We start from the raw sequence: 21,432 nt of genomic DNA on the forward strand, positions 1-21,432 counted from the left end.
CAAAGAATAGACTGATCAATGGAACAGAATAGACAGCCCAGAAATAGACCCATATAAATATAGTCAATTGATCTTTGACAAAGGAGCAAAGGCAATACAATGGAGCAAAAATAGTCTTTTCAACAAATAGTGCTGAGACAACTAGATTTATACATGCCAAAAAAAAAAAAAGAAGAATGTAGACACAGACCCTACACCCTTCAGAAAAATTAACTCAAAACAGATCACAGACCTAAATGTAAAATACAAAAGTATAAAATTCCTAGATGACAACACAGGGGAGAACCTAGATAACCTGGGGTATGGCTATGACTTTTTAGATATAACACCAAAGACACAATCCATGAAAGAACTAATTGATAAGTAAGACTTTATTAAAATAAAAAATTGTTCTGTGAAAGACAATGCCAAGAGAATGAAAACAAGCCAGACTGGGAGAAAATATCTGCAAAAGACATATCTGATAAAGGACTGCAATAAAAAATACACTGGAGGACTGGCACAGATGTTGGCTCAGGGCCAATCTTCCTCAAGTTTTAAAACACAACAGTAAGAAAACAACCCAATTAAAAGATGGGCCAAAGACCTTAACAGACACCTCACCAAAGAACATACAGAGATGGCAAATAAGCAGATGAAAAGATGCTCCACATCATATGATATTGGGGAAATGCAAACTAAAACAAGATACCAATATATACCTATGAGAATGGCCAAAATCTGGAAGACTGACAAGACCAAATGCTGACGAGGATGTGGAGCAACAGGAACTCTTGCTCACTGATGGTGGAAACACAAAATTATACAGCCACTTTGGAAGACAGTTTGGCAGTTTCTCATAAAACTAAACATACTCTTACCATACGATCCAGCAAGCACACTCCTTAGTATTTACTCAAAGGAGTCCAAAACTTATGTCCACAGAAAAATCTGTAAATGTATGTTTACAGCTGCTTTATTTATGACTGCCAAAACTTGGAAGCAACAAGATATCCTTCAGTAGGTGAATGGATGATAAATAAACCGTGGTACATCAAGACAATGGAATATTATCCAGCAACAAAAAATAGCTATCAAGCCATGAAGAGATAGTAATATGCATTTAAGTTTCCTCCCTAAGTGAAAGAAGCTGATCTGAAAAGGTTACATACTGTGTGAGTCTAACTATATGACATTATGGAAAAGGAAAATATGGAGACAGTAAAAAGATCAGTTTGTGCCTCGGGTTGGGGGATGGTGAGTAGGCAGAGCAGAGAGGACTTTTAGGGCAGTGAAAATACTCTGTATGATACCATGATGATGAATACATGTCATTATACATTTGTCCAAATCTACAGAATAAACACCACCAAGAGGGAACCCTAAGGTAAGTTATAAACTTTGGGTGACTATGATGTATCAATGCAGGTGCATCAATTGTAATTAATCTACCTATATGCTGGTAGGGGATGTTGATAATGGGGGAGGCTATGTATGTGTGGGGGCAGGAAGTATGGGAAACCTCTCTACCCTCCTCTCAATTTTGTGGTAGACCTAAGACTGTTGTAAAAAAAAAAAAAATCTTTTGGGGCTGGCTTGGTTGTGTAGTGGTTAGGTTTGTGCACTCCAATTTGGTGGCCTGAGGTTCGCAGGTTTGGAGCCTGGGCGTGGACCTGTGCACCGCTCATCAAGCCAGGCTGAGGCAGCATCCCACATGTAAAGTGGAGGAGGACTGGCACAGATGTTGGCTCAGGGCCAATCTTCCAAGTGTTCAGAAGAAAAAACAGGACATGGGGCTGGCCCCATGGCTGAGTGGTTGAGTTTGTGCACTCCCCTTCGGCAGCCCAGGGATTTGTCAGTTTGGATACTGGGCGCAGACCAGCTCATCAAGCCAGGCTGAGGCAGCGTCCCACAGTTCAGAACTAAAAGAAAGGATCTACAACTAGAATATATAACTATGTACTGGGGGACTTTGGGGAGAAGGAAAAAAACAGGACACCATATTTATACTATAATTATAACTACACAAAATAAATTTGAAGAATAAAAATTAGAAAGGAGATTATGAAAATGCAAGAAAGCTTTTGCATGTCTTTAAAACAACCGGAGAAATGTGAATACGGACTTTATTACATGACACCAAGGAGTTTTAGTGAATTTTGTTAATAATGATGGTACTTTTGCATAAGAAAATATTTTTTAAGAGATTCACATGTACTGAGAATACAAAAGACATTTATATGTGAGGTTAAAGAGACAAGATATGATTTAACATTCCTGAGTAAAGAAAATGCCAAGATGAAAATTATCCTTTGGCCACTAAAATATTTTCAAGATCTGGAGGATCCGAAATTATTCACCAATCAATTACCATATCTACAGACACAAGAGAGGCGTGAAATAAGTTTTCGAAGGACAAGTATATTACAATACTGACAACTACCTAATGATATTAATATATCTAAACAACTAAAAGTTTAATTACTTCAGAGAAATAAAATGCATTCTGTTAACATAAAGTTACCTTACAACTTGTTTTTATAGAAACAAAGAGTTTACGGGAAGAACAAAAATGAAGATAGGGGCCAGCCCCGTGGCTGAGTGGTTAAGTTCGCGCACGCTGCTTTGGTGGCCCAGGGTTTCGCCGGTTCAGCTCCTGGGTGCAGACACAGCACTGCTCATCAGGCCACGCTGAGGTGGCGTCCCACATACCACAACTAGAAGGAACCACAACTAAAATATACAACTATGTACTGGGGGAATTAGGGGAGAAAAAGCAGGTAAAAAAAGAGGATTGGCAACAGTTGTTAGCTCAGGTGCCAATCTTTAAAAAAAAAAAGAAGATAGAATGAAAGAAGCACAAAGTTACCAATTTCAACAATAAATTTACGTGTCACTGAACTCTTCAAATGTGTCACTACATATACTAAAAACAAAGTCAAGTAATCATTCCATACAAGGAATACACACTTAAGTCTAAAAAACAAGAATTGGTAATAACTCAACAAGTCTGAGGAGAAGAATAGCTTTCATATTTCATATCTTCTAAAAAGCACTGATTTCATATCTTCTAAAAAAGCACTGAGAAACAACAAGCACATCAAAAATACTATAATACCTTGGCTAACATCAGAAAAACAAGCAGAAATACAAAAGGTAAACATAATTTTAACCAAAGACGTCAACATTTCTTTATAAAATGAACAAATAACCAATGAATTAATAAGCAATGTATTAATTAATACAACAGAAAAGCTTGCAGGTACACTAAGATAATTTAAAAGGACAGCTCATCAAACACTTCTCTTTTTTTTGAGGAAGATTAGCCCTGAACTAACATCTGCTGCCCACCCTCCTCTTTTTGCTGAGGAAGACTGGCCCTGAGCTAACATCTGTGCCCATCTTCCCCTACTTTATATGTGGGACGGCTACCACAGCATGGCCTGCCAAGTGGTGCCATGTCTGCACCCAGGATCCAAACCGGTGAACCTCAGGCCACCAAAGTAGAACATGCAACGTGCACACTTAACCACTGCGCCACAGGGCCAGCCCCAAACATATACATTTTCGCAAAATAAGTGAGCATCTCCTAGGGGAATACAAAATTACTTTGTAAATAAAACGGGCAACAAAACATGTCCATACCATAGGGTAATTAAAAAAAAGAAGAGGGAAGTCAGTATATGGCCATATAAAAATACTCAAGTAATTTGTTCAGAAATAGCATAATAAAACATTACAAAATCAAAACTAAAAATTTATTTTTGATATATATTTTTAATTTTTATTAATCAAAGTTAATGACAATTTCCTGTCAAAATCTAAACGACTCTAGGGGCCGGCCCCGTGGCCGAGTGGTTAGGTTCATGTGCTCCCCTTCAGTGGCCCAGGGTTTCACCGGTTTGGATCCTGGGCGTGGACATGGCACCACTCATCAGGCCACGCTGAGGTGGCATCCCTCATGCCACAACTAGAAGGACCCACAACTAAAAAATAAATGCAACTATGTGCCGGAGGGCTTTGGGGAGAAAAAGGAAAAATAAAAATCTTGGAAAAAAAAAATCTAAATGATTCAAACTCATTTCTTACAAACTCATTGCATGCCAAAAGGCTGTTCTTAGATCTCTTTGTTCACAAGTTTTGTGATACTGCAAAAACTTTCCTTTACAACTACTATCATCAGACAGAGCTAAAATACTTTTAGTGTGGCTGTTGTCTTGTTTGTATTTATGAAAATTCATAACCTGAAAGTTCCTATATTTTCTAAATATATAAATGCATAGAAAAAGTTGTTAAAGGTTCTCTCTGGAAGAGAGTATTAGGATTGAGAGGAGAAAGAAAAGGGTGGATGGGTGTCAAAAACTTTTACTCTGTATATTCCTATATTTGGAAATTTTTAACAATGAGACTCTGTATCCTTAAGTAATTTAAAACAACTTTTTTTTAATCTTCCAACTTCCTATATCACCTAAGAAAATTTAAGAAGGAATTTAAAAGGGTACAAAGTACTGAAAGCAAAAAAAAAGAAAGAATTAATTAATAAAACTAAAGAACTGAAACAAACAAAAGGTAAGAAAAGCAATGGAACCAGTGACCCACTGAAATAAAATTAAAGAAAATAAAATAGAAAAGTCATCATGGGCTCAACTGACAAAAAACAGAGAATAAGTAAATTAAAGGCAGGAAAAAGAAAATCTAAAAATGAGGTACATGGTACCCTCTATTTACTCCTCATTAAAAACAGATCATAAATAATAAATGTAATGTATTATGAGATTTGTGTGTGTGTGTGTGTGTGTGTGTGTGTGTGTGTGTGAGGAAGATTGGCCCTGAACTATTATCTGTTACCAACCTTCCTCCTTTTCGCTTGAGGAAGATTCTTCCTGAGCTAACATCTGAGCCAGTCTTCCTCTACTTTGTATAAGGGACGCTGCCACAGCATGGCTTGATGAGTGGTGGGTAGGTCTGCACCCAGTATCCGAACCTGCAAACCCCAGGCTGCTGAAGCAGAGCTTGCAAACTCAACCACTCTGCCACCGGGCCAGCCCCAAGAGATTTTTTTACAACACCTAAACTGACAAAAATTTTTAACATGAACACAACATTAAGACAGAAAAAGAAAAATCCACAAAAAATGTCTTTTAGCAATCACTCTCTAAAAAGCCACCTGGGGGGGCCCACCCTATCGCCAAGTAGTTAAAGTTCCGCACATTCCACTTCAGCAGCCCAGGTTTTGTGGGTTCCGATCCTAGGTGTGGATCTACTCCACTCATCAGCCATACTGTGGAAGCATGCCACATACAAAGCAGAGGAAGACTGGCACAGATGTTAACTCAGGGCTAATCTTCCTCAAGTAAAAAAGAGGAGGATTGGCAACAGACGTTAGCTCACAGCAAATCTCCCTCACAAAAAAATAAATAAATAAATAAGCCACCTCTTATATATCCCAACTTACAAAGAATAATTCCATACTGTTTCAAAACAATAAAAGGGATAGAATTATTATAAACACATTTTATAAGCAAATATGGCTTTGATTCCCCAAACTTACCCAGCACATTCTGAATAGAGGCTAGTCTCACTAAAAAGATACACAATTCTAAACAAAATTCTGGTTAACATACTATAACAAATCTAAACTATTCACTATGACCAAGAGGGGTTTATTTCAAGAATTTAAGAATGATTTAATTCTATAAAAACTTTTATCAAAATATATATTCGGAAATGTCTTAATTTGACAAATACAGGTCTTAATTTGACAAAGAACATGTATCTAAAATTGAGACAAAACTATATTTTCCTTAAAAAAGGAAAAAGATAAGAATATCGGCCATCACTGCTACCACTTAATCCTTCCACCTAAAGATAAACTTCTATAAAATCTAACAAAGACAAATGTATTTTTCATAAATGTTATTTTAACCACAAGAATTTCAAACAGGGATAAATCTCAAATTACTTCTAAACCTGAGGCTTGAAGTCCTCAGCATCCAGAACCGTAAGAAAATTAACTTCTACTGTTTATGCCACCCAGTCTGTGGTATTTTGTTATGGCAGCCTGGGCTGACTAAGACATCCACACACTGATAATGATAATAAAAGAGAAAGGGGAAAATCATCTGTCACCATTGGAGATGACTATTACACCAGTTGATGATAGAACGCTCTCCTGTTTAGGAGAATTCCAGCTAAGTAAATGTAAAGTTGACAATTAGGAAAATCAACTTTCTGCAACCCCTAATGAAATAACTGATTCAGGCAAGGATCATGGTGGATGATGATCTTTATCAGGTGAAAGGACGTTGGAGAAGTGGAGAATAAGATACCAAAGTATTAACTCACAATTTACTTGCTAATTGCAAAAGGAATAAAACATACCTTTACCAAGAGATCTTGTAGCTCCCATCTTAATCAAGCAATTAAACAAATGATCTAGCATAATTAACAGTGAAACAACCTGATATTTCACATCTATAAAGAGGATTCAATATCAAGTCTACAACATCACACTTGGAGTATTTTTGCCAAAAATGTTTAACCTGAATCTAGTCAAAACCATACATCTAAACTTTCAGTTTATAAGAAATGTAAGTCAGGCGCCGGCCCCATGGCTGAGTGGTTAAGTTCACGCACTCCACTTCAGCGGTCCAGGGTTTCACAGGTTCGAATCCTGGGTGCGGACATGGCAGTGCTCGTCAAGCCATGCTGGGGCGGCGTCCCACATGCCACAACTGGAAGGACTCACAACTAAAAATGCACAACTATGTACCGGGGGGCTTTGGGGAGAAAAAGGAAAAATAAAATATTAGGGGAAAAAAAGAAATATAAGTTAAAGCACTACTATGAGGAATTCTCTAGGATTTTCGGCACTAATGAGACAGTGAGGAAAAAAAGAAGGGCGGGTGTGAGAGAACCACTGTAACTTTTAAAAGACTAAAAATTACATTTACATGCAATTTGTAAACCTTAAGTGGAGCCTGCTTTGAAAAAAGAAAACAAAAGAAAAAAGCTATAAAAGACATTTTTAGTTAACTGGAGAAATATGTGTATTAGACATTAAGGAATTAACAATTTTCTTAGGTAGGATAATCATACATAGGTTATGTAAAAGAATGTTATCTTTAGGAGAAGGATGCCCAAGATTTTCATAGTGAATTACTTTTATAATAGCAATATTAACAATTACTGAATGTAGGTAGTAGAGACACAAGTATACTGTTCTTTCAACTTTTCCTTTGAAAACTTTCTGAAAAAATTAAATAAAAGGAACAGATAAAATGGGACAGTTAATTTTTTTATTTGACTTTCTTTTAAAAAAATACCCCAGTGGCCTAGTGGTTAAGTTCAGTATACTCCACTTTGGCGGCCTGGGTTCAGTTCCCGGGCACAGACCTACACGACTCGTCTGTCAGTGGCCATGCTTGGCAGCAGCTCACATACAAAAAGAGGAAAATTGGCAGCAGATGTTAGCTCAGGGCGAATCTTCCTCAGCAAAAAAAAAAAAAAAAAAGATTGTATTAGTGGTGAAAATATGATGAAACAGGCTGTCTCATGCAGTGCCACTGCTAGAGTAATTTCCAACAACCTTTCTAGAAAGCACTTTGATCACAAGAACATGAAAAGTTCAGACACTATGACCCATAACTTTTTTCCAGAAATCTATCTTAAAGAAATAAACTCAGATAAAAATTATTATGTAAAGATAATTCCAATCAGCATATATGCAGTGGGGAAAAAACAGAAACTTACAAGTGTTCAACAAAAGAATGGTTTAGTCAGGTAATACTAAATATTAAATATATAAATACTACTTAATTTAATTTTAATATTTAAAAGAACTTTAAAAGAATATTTAATGCCATGAAGAAAACACAAGCTATATTAAGAGAAAAAAGATACAAAACCGTATACATACTAAGATCTTTATTTGGTAAAAAGAAAAAAAGAATGCTAATATCAAAAGCTATCTGTGGTTGATGAGAGAACGTTGCTTACATTTGTCATCTTTGCACATTTCTTCCAAATTTTCATAGAAGACCAAGACGACAAGAACTGTCTGTGTTCCTGATAAACAGTAGTAGTAAGCTCTTATCCCCATGGTTATACCCTTGATTTTGTCATTACTCAAAACTGCACCTTTTCCGAAATCCATTTCCAGTTTCTCAGATTCTCAACTTCCTCAGATTAAATTCACTTTAGTACTCCAAACCCAGCTGTTAGCTGGCTTCATCGAAACATCAACACTTTTCTTCATTATCAATCACCTCTAACGACCTCACTTCCCTCCTTAACCAGTTTAGATTCCACGGGCATTCATTATAATCACTCCCTTGCAAATACTCTTGACAACTTTGATGCTTTTCTTCCTTCAATGTACTCACATGGCAAAGCCCCAATGCTAAACTCATTCCCCAATTAACTAAAAAAAAAATCTATCTTCCTGTGTCTGGCCCAAGCAACATTGCTGGGGAAAAAACACAACCATCACTAATTGGTCTCACGTTCAAGTGAAGACAACAAATCCCAATGGAAACAGCATTGCCCCAAGTGTCTCTGCTCCTATTAAAGATTAACCCTTCCACTTACACTAGGAATACCACCCCTCTGTTCTTCCCAAGGACTCTGGACCTTCAACTCCACCTCTCTCTAGCATAATCAATTTTTCCCATCCATCAACACACAAACGTACTCTAATACCCAACAGAAAATTTTTAAAAGATCTCTGAAGCCATTTTCTTTTCCAGCTCCCCCTCTTCTCTATTCCTCTATCAAAGCACAATTCCTTTAAAAAGTTGACCATAGTTGCCAGTTCCTCACCTAACTTCCTTTTAGCAACCCACCTGAATCAACAATCATCTTCACCATTTCAATGAAAATATTCTAGTCAAGGTCACTAATGATTACCACACTGCAAGTTCAATGGTCATTTCTTTCATTCAGCAGCATGACAAAGTTGACCACTTTCTCTTCTTGGAACTCGTCTTCTCTTGGCTTCAATGACACCACACTCTCCTTGTTTTCCTAATAGATCACTAATAGCTCCCTCTCCTTATCCTTTGCTGGTTCTCATCTGCTCAACTTTAAAATGTGCTAGGGACTCAGGACTTTGCCCTAGGCCCCCTCCTTTTCAAACCAAACTCTCCTAGAGCTAAGTCACTCAGTCTAAACTTTAAATAGACAATCTATGATGCCCAAATCTCTCTCCACATCTGAACTCCAGACTCACAATATTTAATTGTTTATTTCCCCACCTTAAAACCTAACAAGAACAAAGGAAAACTCTTAATCTTCCTTGACATCCCCAATGTGCTCCTCCTGCTCTTTCCCACCTCAGAAATTAGCACCACCATCTAACTAGTTGCTAAAGACAAAAATCTAAATGTTTTTTCCAGCTTTTTCACTTTTCCTCTGTAGCATCAGCAGGCTTTGGTGACTCCACCTTTAAAACATATTAAAAAAACTTCTACTTCTCTTCAGTCCCCTATTCAATCCTAACCCCAAACTATAATCATCTATTGCCTAGGCTATCTAGAAAGGCTTCCCAAATGATCTTCCTGAATTCATTCCTACCTCCCCACTGCCACACGGCAAGCTGCCTAACCAATTTCCTTTCTCTTTCTTCCTTACTAACAAAATCCTGATTTTAATTGGGGAACAATGTGCTCAGCTATAAAATACATTTCCTAGCCACCCTTAAACCAAGCACAGATTATGACAATCCTGGATAAAAAAATAAAAACAGAGCTCACTGAATGAGGCTTCTCAGAAAGTTCTGTAAAGGGAGTGAACTCAGTTGGCATGTGCCTTATGCCTTTCCCTTTCTGAAATTCAGACATGTTGTCTGGACCTCTAATAGCCATTTTGAGAATTTAAGGACAAGGGTCAAACTCTTAAGAACGGCAAATTGAAAGAAGTAGTCTATTAACATCGTAAAGCTGCTACCCAAGCAAATCTGGGATACTGCCCGTCAGACTTTTCCCATTTGTTTAAACCCCCACTACCATTTCTTTTGGTACGTCCAGCCAAACTCAACCCCTAACTTCTAAATTCTCTTCCCTTACATCTTCAATCTCAATTCATTCTCTAAACAACATCCAAAGTGGTCTTTTAAAAACAAAAATTTTGTCCTTTGCTTTCAACCCTCAAGTGGCTTCCAGAGTAATTTAAAATCCAAGCTCCTTACTTTGGACTTAGGAAGTTTTATGTGGTTGGCTCCTGCTTAGATCTCCAACTTCATCCTGCAGCATTCTCCCCCTTTACCCACAATACTCCAGCCACAATAACCTACTTTTGGTTGTTTAAACATAGCAAATTCATTCCTACTTTAGGGCCTTTACATTAACTGTTTCTTCTAATCTGGAATGTTCTTCCTCTATAGAGATGGCTTTATCATTCAGATCTCAATTTAAGTCTAAAATCCTAGGAAAGGCCTTTTCTGAACACTCAGTCAAAAACAACCAATTATTTTCATGTGTACAATATTATTCTGTTTCTCTGCATTGCATTTATCACTTGTTTATTTGTCTGTCTTCCCTTGCCCCAACTCATCATTATATCCCCAGCACATATCATGGTGCCTAGCATAGAAGGAGCCCTCAACCATTTGTTAAATAAATTAAAGAGCCCTTGGTACTGATGATACAAAGATGGATGAACCATGATGCCTACTCTTGAGGAGCTCAGATCTAGTAGGGAAAAACAGCTTCAAATGACTAAAAAATATTAAAAATTACAGATTTGGGTTTACAGTTACATGGGAATTATATTCAAAGCTCTTATATGTACAAAGAAAAAACAATGGATGGAAATAACAAAATTAAGATGTATCTCTGTATATTTGAAATATTTCATAGACAAAAACATTTTAAAGAAAAAAATTATCCCTGAGGGTGGGATTACAGATAATTTTTACTTTAATATAGTTTCCTGTATTCTCCAAAATTCAACAGTAAGTGAACATGTTACTTTTATTTTTCTAATTTTTTTAAAGATTAGCACCTGAGCTAACATCTGTTGCCAATCTTTTTTTTTTCCCTCCTTCTCCCCAAAGAACCCCAGTACATAGTTGTATATTCTAGTTGTAGATTCTTCTGGGTGTGCTACGTGGGACGCCGCCTCAGCATGGCCTGATGAGCGGTGCCATGTCCGCGCCCAGGATCCACACTGGCGAAACCCCAGCCCACTGAAGCAAAGCATGCGAACTTAACCACTCGGCCATGGGGCCGGCCCCCATTTCTAACTTTTATATTCACAGAAATTGGCTATTTATTTAAAAAGGAAAAGCAATTAAATGGTTCTACATTCTTGACTATATAATGATTACTAGCTTTCTATTTGCATCTAAGAGTTGATCATCCTAATGTATGACTGACTAAATTCCAATTTATCAACCCAAGAATCAGTTTAAGGGTTATCCCCAAGGAACTCTTTCCCTCAGGTCAGGTTACTCCACCCCCACAGTTCTTACTTAAAGTCAACACACGCATATAATTAGCCGTTCAATGTCTCACTGCCTTACCAGATCATAATTTATTTTATAACAGCACAGACCATGTCTATCTTATTAACAACACAGGTGGCATTCAATAAATATTTGTTGAATAAATTAAGAAAAATATAGAATTAAACTAAATAGTTAAACCATAGGGATCCAGATGACGTCACATATAATATTAAACAGACGCCTCTTGAGATCTTGAAAGGGGAAAACTACAAAATAAACCAAAAGGAGTCCCTTCCCACCATCTTATTTCCCAGTTTTTGGCTTGGACATTATATTCATCCCAACTGAGGACTTGACTGATTTATCAACACCTACATGGAACAAGAACACCAACTTCACATGGAGCCTACCTTTATCAACACATTCAACTCTTCCTAGTCCCAGAAGCAGGACAAAAGGTATTACTGTCATAGTGGTTGGAGGTGAGCTCCCTGGAGCTTAAGAAAATCCTTAAACTCATTCAGGAAGACAAGTGCCTCTCGCTTGCCAATCAATGTGCTAAGCAATGGAGAACTGAAAATCAGTAAAATAGGTCTCTACCCTCACTTACAGTTCCTATGGACAGATGGAGATAAAGCACCTAAGTAAACCCTAAGGATATAATCAAAGTATGGTCAAGCCCACAGATATAAAAAAATGTCTGACATATATAACCACCTAAAATCTCATCCAAACACCCGATGACCTAGTAATACCACTTTCAGATATACACCCAAAATCCTTCACATGTGCACCAGCAAGAAACTGAAGTAATCAAATGTCCAATAGACAAATGCATAAACTGCAATATATTCTATATAAATTTTTTTTTAATGAAGTAACTACTACAGAATGATTTAAGAAAAACGAAGCACAAATGTTTTATTATCACTGCTGATACAATATGGTAGAGATAAAAGCTTGAGCACAGAAGTTAAGGAATGAATTAACTTTTAAGAACCAAATATAGAAGAATATCTTTATGATAATCAAAAAGCACACCATACAGGAAAAGATAGAAAAATGTGGCTACTTTAAGATTAAATTCAGCAAGACAAAAGATACAACAAAGTTAAATTAAATAAGCAAGTCGTAAAAGGACAAACAATGTATAATAGAGTAGTCAAATTGAGAGACAGAAGTAGAATGATGATTGACAGGAGCTGGGCATGGGAGAAGTACGGAGTTAGTGTTTATAGGTTTTACAAGATGAAAAGAGTTTTACAAGACGAAAAGAGTTCTAGAGATAGATGGTGGTAATGGTTACAAAACAATGTGAATGTACTTAATGTCACTGAAATTGTACACTTAAAAATATACAACACGGTAAGTTTTATGGTATGTGTATTTTACCACAATTTCAAAAAAAGAGCATAAAATAAGACAAAGTTAAAAATCAAGCCACATAACGTAAGCAGACAAAATTATGTAAATACATAAAGAATTCCTATAAATCAATAAGAAAAATACAAACCATCCAAATTTTTAAAAGTGGGTAAGGAATGCAAACACTAAATTCACAAAAGAAAGCCTAATGGCCAATAAACACAAAAATATGCTTAATATCTCCACTGACCAGGGAAATAAAAATTAAATAAGCTACCATTTCACATCCATCAGACTGACAAACATCTAAGTCTTACAAACATCAAGTCACTAGAACTCTTAAACACTGCTACTGGAAGTGTAAACTGATACAATCATCAGGAGTACAATGAAGCAATGTCCAGTCATGCAGAAGATGCAAACACACTCAGAAACTACAATTCCACTTCCTAGAAAAACTCTTATGTGCCCAAGAAAACATTCATAATAATGTTCAATGCATCCTTTTTTTATAATAGCTAAAAGTTGAAACTACATACCATCAGTAGGATGAATTAAAAAAACCTGTGACATGGAATACTATATAGTTTAAATTAAAGAAATAGAGCAATACGCATTGTCACAATGCATAAATCTCAATAAAACAATGCTGAGAAGAAAAGCTGCAGGAAATGTAGAATATTATAATCATCTATGAAGTTTTTTAAATAAAGTTTTAAAATACTGCAAAGTGTTTTAACACTCAAAATACTATGTTTATGTTTATCAATGGTAAAACCAAAAATATGAATGAGAAGGATATATACCAACTTCAGCATAGTGGTTACTTCCAAGAAAGGAGGAGAAGAGAAAAGGGAAAAGTTGCAAAGTGAGCTTTGTCTGTATGTTTTGTTTTATTTCTTGGGGGAGGGGACTTAACCCAGTATGAGAGGGGTAAGATCTGTTAAATCTGGACCATGGATATAAAGGTGCTCCTATATTATTTTCTAAACTAAGTGTAAAATATTTCATAATTTTCAAAAAAATCTTTAAAAATAACGAACAGGAAGCAAGCAGCAGATATAATTGTACACTATTCTTTCCACCATGATCTGTAAATGTTTTGGAGTCAAGAGACCTAGTTTCAAACTCCTCTTCCATCAACAAGTTACTTGATATGAGAAACAAAGTTAATTTCTTCAGAGTTGCAACTTTCTAATCTGTAATAAAATAGAATAACATCAATCTCATAAGGCTGCCATATATATAAAATGTCAGTAGGCATTCAACTATAGGTAATTAATACTTTAAATTTGCCATAGAAGCAAAGAACTAAAGAGAGGGAAAGCACACAGTTTTGAATGAAATGAAGTTCATTTCTCACCTTTTCAGAATTACATAAATGAACACCATGGATGTCAGATGGATGTGACCCACGACTTTCTAGCTTCCAAGATACAATTTTAAAATAAATTTTACAAAGGGATTTAAGATTACTTTACATGTCATAGGATTAGAATCTGGATTCCTTGGTCCAGTTCAAGGAGATCAGAGCCATTTCAAGAAATCCAAAATAACCCATAACTCTATTATTATCTGAAAGGCTTCCAAATAATTTACTTTTTTCACTTAGAAAGGTCACATTTTAACACAAACTTTTCTCCAACTTATCTTTGTCTCCTAAAGAAATGATTAACCAACACCTTGAGAACAAGGCCCACATGTCTTCTTTTGTATTCCCTTTGGCCACCAGTCCCACGGGTTGTTTGCACACAGATGACAAAGAAACATCATCAGAAGCACTAAAGCCCCTCATCTTACGTCTTTTCTTCAGGCAAATTCACACATAGCTATCACTAAACCACTGAAGGAAACCTTTAGGATTCAAGAACAATAAGCAGAATATGAAAGTGTAGTTAATTTTGATATCCTAACAGCTATACATTTACTAAATGTTTAATACGTCCCAGGCATTGCTCTAAGTACTGTAAAGATTCTCTTAATCTTCTACATTTTCAGATAAGAAAACTGAGATAGAGTCAGTGCTGCAGGTGTTAAACAGAAAAAAGCCAGTACTCAAAGCAAATCTAATTGCCAAGTCCACATTCTTAATCACTAAGTTACTGTACTATGCTTAAGGAGTTAAATATCTCTGCCTCCTGGTAAATTTAAGTTCTCACACCAAGAAAGAAAAGCAAAATACCACTTAAAAACAACAATCAACATGAAACTGTCACAAATTGTACTTAAAAGTTTTATTAGCATTCAGCTTTTATAGTATCATTTATGAGAAAGATAGCCCCATAACGCAACCATATATAATGGTTGGAGAGTCCAGGAATGCAAAAAGCCTGGGTTCATCATTAACCAGATCTGTGTCACTGAGCAACAACTAATCTCTCCAGGCCTCAGTTTCTTGATTTTTAAGATGAGGAGTTTGGCCTAGATCTAAGGTCTCTTTCAACTCTAATATTCAATGCATTTTAACACATTTTCTAAAACATTATTAATTCACTTTGTGAACAAAGATTTTTATGTTTTTTGTTTTTGTTTTTTGAGGAAGATTAGCCCTGAGCTAACATTCTGCCACCAATCCTCTTTTTGCTGAGGAAGACTGGCCCTCAGCTAACATCGGTGCCCATCTTCCTCTACATTATATGTGAGACACCTGCCACAGCATGGCTTGATACACAGTGTGTAGGTACACGCCTGGGATCTGAACGGATGAACCCCAGGCCACTGAAGCAGAGTGGACAAACTTAACCACTATGACACTGGGCTGGCCCTGAACAAAGATTTTGAAGGAATCTTTTGAAAACTTTCAAAATTAAAAAAATCATATATTATATACTTCTATGGCAATTCTTTTACTCAAATATACTCAAAGCTAATCTGTGCTTTAGAAGTAAGGAAAGTGACTGGAAAGGGGTGAGTTAGGTGGTGTCTATGGTTTTGGTAATACTGTTTCTTGATATGGGTGCTGGTCATACTTTATTGTATGTACATTTTACTTTGATATGAAAAAAGGTATTTATTCCCAAAGATAGTGAAGAAACTTAGAAAGCTGCTCTAACTCCACAACTATGTATGTGTATATCAGAGCTGTGCAACCTTTCTGTTCTAAATATGTAAATGTGTTTCTTGCCCAATTTTATCAATAATCTCTGATCCCTGGTTCCAATTCGGGTGCCTACGGAAGAGATCATTCACTTATAAATTACAGTATTCCTTAATTCTTTTGGAATTGTCTTCTGAAATTTGAGGTCAGTCTTAACTTTCCTTTGGAACATAGCTCAAGAACCTCCCTCCATACACATACCCTCAGAACTCCTACAGCATTTACTCTCTGCATCTGACATTTTTATCTCTCTCCAAACAGGTAAGTCTTTTCACGCTATGGTTAATACGTTCAATAACTGTTGTTAACATATTTACCGGAAAATAAGAATATATGTACTTTACAAAGCATGACATGCCAGGGGATCCCAGATGTGTCTAAATCTATGCCTGATGGACAGAGAGCAGTGTCTTTATAATAGTAAAACAAGAAATGCACCTCTAACACTATTACTTGGACAGGTTTTGATATTTTTCCCCCTCAATCTATAAGCTTTCCTTGCTCAACCCACACCCAGAACCCCATAAGGCACACTACTTAAATAAGTTACACAGAACTATAACTTACATAACTGTAAAAACAAGCCACTTAAAAACTGTTAAATAACTGTTCAAATTCTGGTTATATCAGTTTTTAGCAGGCAATTTCATCACCTTTTTCTTTAAACCAAAAAGGATAAGGTTTAAAAGAAAAAGATAAACAGTGGTTTATAAAGGGGAAACAAAGTCTTAAAAACAAAACCAGAACTTTCAAAGCTAGTAGTAGCCATGCTATATAATTTTTGTACCTTTACTGTCCATTCACCTTTGAGATAAATTATACTATACATCTTACATAGTTAATAGTCTTAAACGTTCTTCTAGTGAGTTTCATCTACAACAGTGGTTCTCAACATTTGGTTAAGTCTGAAGACATTTTTAGTTGATACAACTGGCAGGGAGAGTAAGGAGGTGAGGAGAGGGAGGGCTGTGCTACTGGCATCTAGTGATAGAAGTCAGGGTTACTGCTAAACATCCTACAATGCACAGGAGAGCCACTTATAACAAAGAATTCATTATCTGCCCAAAATGTCAATAGTGCCAAGGCTGAAAAATCATGGTCTACAGAAATCAAGAGACTATCTTCTAAAGATTTGCAACTAGTTCTACAAAGAATAATCTAGATCAAGCTTAATCAAATATATTAAATTTAAAATGACAATAGATACAAAAATCCACCTAAATGCTTAAGGAAAACTTACACAATAGCAGTTTTCATAAAACCAATTTGTTAATGCCATGGATTTAAATACTCCCTATGAGAATCCTAGAAAATGTTAGCAAAGTGCAGCTACAATATGAAAAAACTACAGGTACCACATAGAACAAGAACAAGCAAGAGTCTGTACACTGATTTAATGGTATTTTAATTCATTGAGCTTTAAATTTAAAAATATTTTACATATTGAAATGCAAGTAAATATTTAAGTTAATTACAGGTAATAATTATTTTAATGTTTAAACTAACAAATTAGTTGTGTTTAAATCCTTTAACCAGCAATACAAACCAGGCTCAAATATTTTGAAACAATTAAAACCATGCCTATCCTTGGCAAGTCATAACAGTGTGGTACAACATAACCACAAGCAAACTTAGATCCAAATCCAAAACTATATATTTGTAGAGAAATAATTTAACTTCTGTGAATCTCAATTTCCCCATCTAAGAAATAAGAAATTTAATTCAAAGACCTGTTCTTGAGAATTAGCAATACTGTATAAACAAATGGTACTGAGAGCCACTCTACAAACAGTTGTTAGTCAACAGCAGTAATAATTAATACTAGTAAATAACAGAACCCATGAATACAGATTATGGTTTTATTATATCCTCCCAATCAATTCACTTATGTAATTCAACTCAGAAAAGAACTAGGAAATCTACTTTAAATCAATTTTCCTTTCCTAGCAACTTTGAAACATTACTTAAAATTCACACTCAGATTTAAAAATTATTATCTGACAGATATAGAACAGATTTCCCAAGACAGTCTCAAGGAAAAAACGGCCAAGATGGGGCCTCACTTATGATTTTGAGTAAATAACATATTCACATGATTCAAAATTCAAAAGGGATCTTTTGATGCCTGTTGCCCTGGACACCCTAACTTCCTACCAGAAGCAACCAATTTTACCAATTTCTCACTAAATTTTTCACCTATACAAATACACGTATTTCCCCACTTCTGACACAAATGGCGGCCTCCTCCACACTATTCTGTACCTTGCTTCTCACATCTGATTTATCTTGAAGCTATATTTCAATTAACTCCACACTCCCAGAACGGCTACTTCTAACTTCTTAGGCTAGAATTCAGCAAATATCAGCTATCTTTACAAAGGCACTTAAAAGGCCAAAAAAAAAAGTCCATAAATCAACCAGTATTCTTAGTAAACACAAGCGTATGAAATAAACTTTGGTAAACTGGAGATTTACATAGGTGACATGATGAAATACCTGATTACTTGACCAGCCACTCAAAATACTGCATTTACACACTTAAAAAGAAAACACATGGACTGTACTACAAGTCCTTCAATGAGGTGAAAATAATAAACATAATCCACTTATAGAACCTGGCCTCCTAAAACAGCGATGAAATAAAATATTGGTGAAAATAAAGGTATTTACTGATTATATCCCAAGATTAAATTATCTGATCCATTCCTAAATGTTCTTTCAACTTACTTTCTGGAAGAAGTTTCCTTCCAGATTTATAAAGGTACTGTTCTTAAAATAATTTGTTTGCATTTCCTCTTTCTTCCTCTAAAAAACACTGACACTTGAAACAAGGCTTCATCATCTCTCGCATATTAAAAGCAGTATTATTTTAACAATATGCATTACTAGAGCAATACAAGATATCTCTTAAGCTTCAAATTAAGTTATAAGAATATCATGGTGAAAAGCCACCTGACAAAAAGCAGAGACCATATGAATTACAAGAACAGTAACTTACCACTTTTAAGAATAGAAAATAAGGCATTAGAAGTCTTATTTTAAGTTTTGGGCTTGTATAACCATATTATAGAAGAAATGTTTTAGTCTCTTGGTAACAATATGAGCTGCAATCTCTCATTAAGAATCTATATGTCAACTATCCTGGAATATATTTTCTTATTAAATAAAAAGTTAGAATTATTGTTTCACTGTTTATCAGTACAGACATTTATGACTATTTCTGCACTGTATCACAAAAATACAAAGTCATCCTTCCATTCAGAGTTTTGGCACTTGAACAAATACACAACTCAGAGTTCATACACATGCTCTGTAAAACCGATCACTACTTACATACTACTACATTCAATAAATCTGTTAGTATTTGTCACTTTTTAACATTTTTAAAGAATCATTCTAATTAGAAAGATACATAATCACTGTGGATTCAGTGGCACAAATAAACCTCAAGTGCTATCAGACTTACGTCAATTACTCATGACATACTTAGAATGCTGAATTTCACAAATCACTAAGATTATCAAAGCACCAACATAACAGAAAAATACAAATAGCAATGATAACATTCAATAATGGTATGTGACATCTTAAAAAAAATAACCTTTTCAGTACTACTTTTTAATCTTTGTTAAATCCAAGGAGGAAAAACAACCTAGCATTCTTGTTGATTTCGGTATGAAAAACTTTACGGATACTTCCACAGTTTTGAATCAAATTACTAGAACATTTTGAATATCTTATATAAATAAGACGTGGTCAGCACTAGAGTATTTAAATACTGCAGGACTCAAGAGCAGCTTGAGACAAAATATTTTTTAACCATTTCAAATACGGTACTTTGGGATAAACCTACTCACTTAATAAAAAGATATAACAATGTATTAATCTGGTGAAACCCCATGTTTTTAATAGGGCTGTTTTTCAAAAGTAAGAATCAAGTTAACTAGGAGGGACATCATAATGAAGTTTCATGGTACAACACAACAGAGTCAGAGGCATTGTCTTAGGAAAGACTCTCAGATCTGTAACTTGTAAACAACATTTTGAAACAAGCTACTCACAAACTCTATTATTTTTTCCTAGCTAAAAATATTTAAACGTTTTTAACACATCAAACTACTTGCCTTTACCCAGTCAAAAAGCTCTAGATGTCAAGAGAAAAGAGGCCTAGGAATGGGCGTAAAGTGAAAATGAAATAATGGTCTAATTAGGAATTAATTTCCTATGCCAGGTGAAAATTCCCTTAACCACCACCCAAATAAGATAGTATCCCATTATGTCTCCCCTTCTCTCCCAACATCCAACTAAGAGGGAGTAACTCTGAACGTCCTTCTCCTTTCATCAATACCTACGGACTCTCATCGCCCCTTCCCTAAGGAAAGGACAGGGGAGGCCAGACAGGGTATAACCCAGAATACCCTTAAAAGTGTGGGCCTTTGAGCAGCGCGGCTCTCCGGATCCAGTTACCACCTTTCCCCTTCCCCCAACCCACTTCCCGGGTTTTCTCAGGCTCGGCCTGCTCCCTCCCCACCCTACAGCCACACTTCCAGCTGTTGCCACAGCCTCGGGGCTCTCTCTAGAGCTCACACCCCGTCGAGAAGTGCCCCCTTCTCCATCTGCCCCTCCAACCGGGTTCCTCTCCAGACCACCCGCCCGCGAGACCGTCCATCCCAGGGCCCGGCGAGGGGAGGGGAAGGCGGCGGAAGGAGGGGGAGACTGCTGCTTCCCCGCGGGCAGAAGGGCGGCCGCAAGGAGCGCCACCCGGGGGTTACCGGGGACAGCGGGATCGCGGCTGGAAGGGCCCTCCCGCCCTGGGCTGAGGTGGGGGATGTCCGGGAGTTCATTTCTGACCTCCTCGCTCTTCAGCACCTCCTTGAACTCCCGCTTGATTCGCTGCACCGCGATGTTGGCCATGTCTCCGCCCGCAGCTGATTCGTACCCGCCTCCTCCGCCACCGCTACGACCACCGCCACCGCTGCCACCTCTTCCTCCACCGCCTCCTCCCTCGGCGATTCACACCCGAGCCCAGGAACGCTGCCACTGCCACCCTGGCCGCCGCGCTCCCCTCAGTGTGGAATCACCTCCGCGCCCGGCCACCAAAATGGCGCCGGGTCCGCGCATGCGCACGACGCTGACCCGGCCGGGCGGCGCAGCCGCTCCCGTTGTAGCCCCATACGCCTCAGCCGCGAGCCCGCGCCGCGCGCCGCTGCCCGAGCTGCCGCCGCGTGGCTCCGCCCTGCCGGCGTCTGGGGGCAGGAGGGTGCGGCCTGCGTGCTGACCAGCGCTGCCCGGCCTCCCGGGGCGTCTCTGCGCCTCCGCCCGTCTTCCAGCCAGTGTGGTATGGGCCGGGCTTCCAGCCCCCAACCTCTGACCGAAGGCTCGAGTCCACCCTGACGGGTTCACGCGGCCCCACGCGGCTTGGATCGCCGCCTGACTCAGCCAGACCCAGAACCCCGGGCTTGATGTGCTCGGCTGTGTCTAGCCTATGAAAACACTATCCCAGAACTCAGTCCGGCCCATTTTCTGTTGGGATAGGCCCAGAAAA

The 21,432-nt window shown here is 37.4% G+C and overlaps 1 protein-coding gene across 3 annotated transcripts in view; it reads right to left on the reverse strand.

Annotated features, from left to right (window-relative positions):
- The window catches only part of UBE2K (ubiquitin conjugating enzyme E2 K), a 68,867-nt gene extending 47,441 nt beyond the window's left edge, over positions 1–21,426 (reverse strand). The window contains exon 1 of one of the 3 annotated variants that reach the window (XM_008532871.2): positions 20,739–21,426. In XM_008532871.2, the coding sequence (XP_008531093.1) occupies positions 20,739–20,801 (63 nt within the window). In that variant the 5' untranslated portion in view covers positions 20,802–21,426. The remainder of the gene's footprint in view (positions 1–20,738) is intronic. The other 2 variants (XM_070615120.1, XM_070615121.1) reach the window with 2 other exon arrangements.
- Positions 21,427–21,432: the final 6 nt, after the last annotated feature.

Source organism: Equus przewalskii, chromosome 3 (assembly GCF_037783145.1).
Source record: "Equus przewalskii isolate Varuska chromosome 3, EquPr2, whole genome shotgun sequence".
Lineage (NCBI taxonomy): Eukaryota > Metazoa > Chordata > Mammalia > Perissodactyla > Equidae > Equus > Equus przewalskii.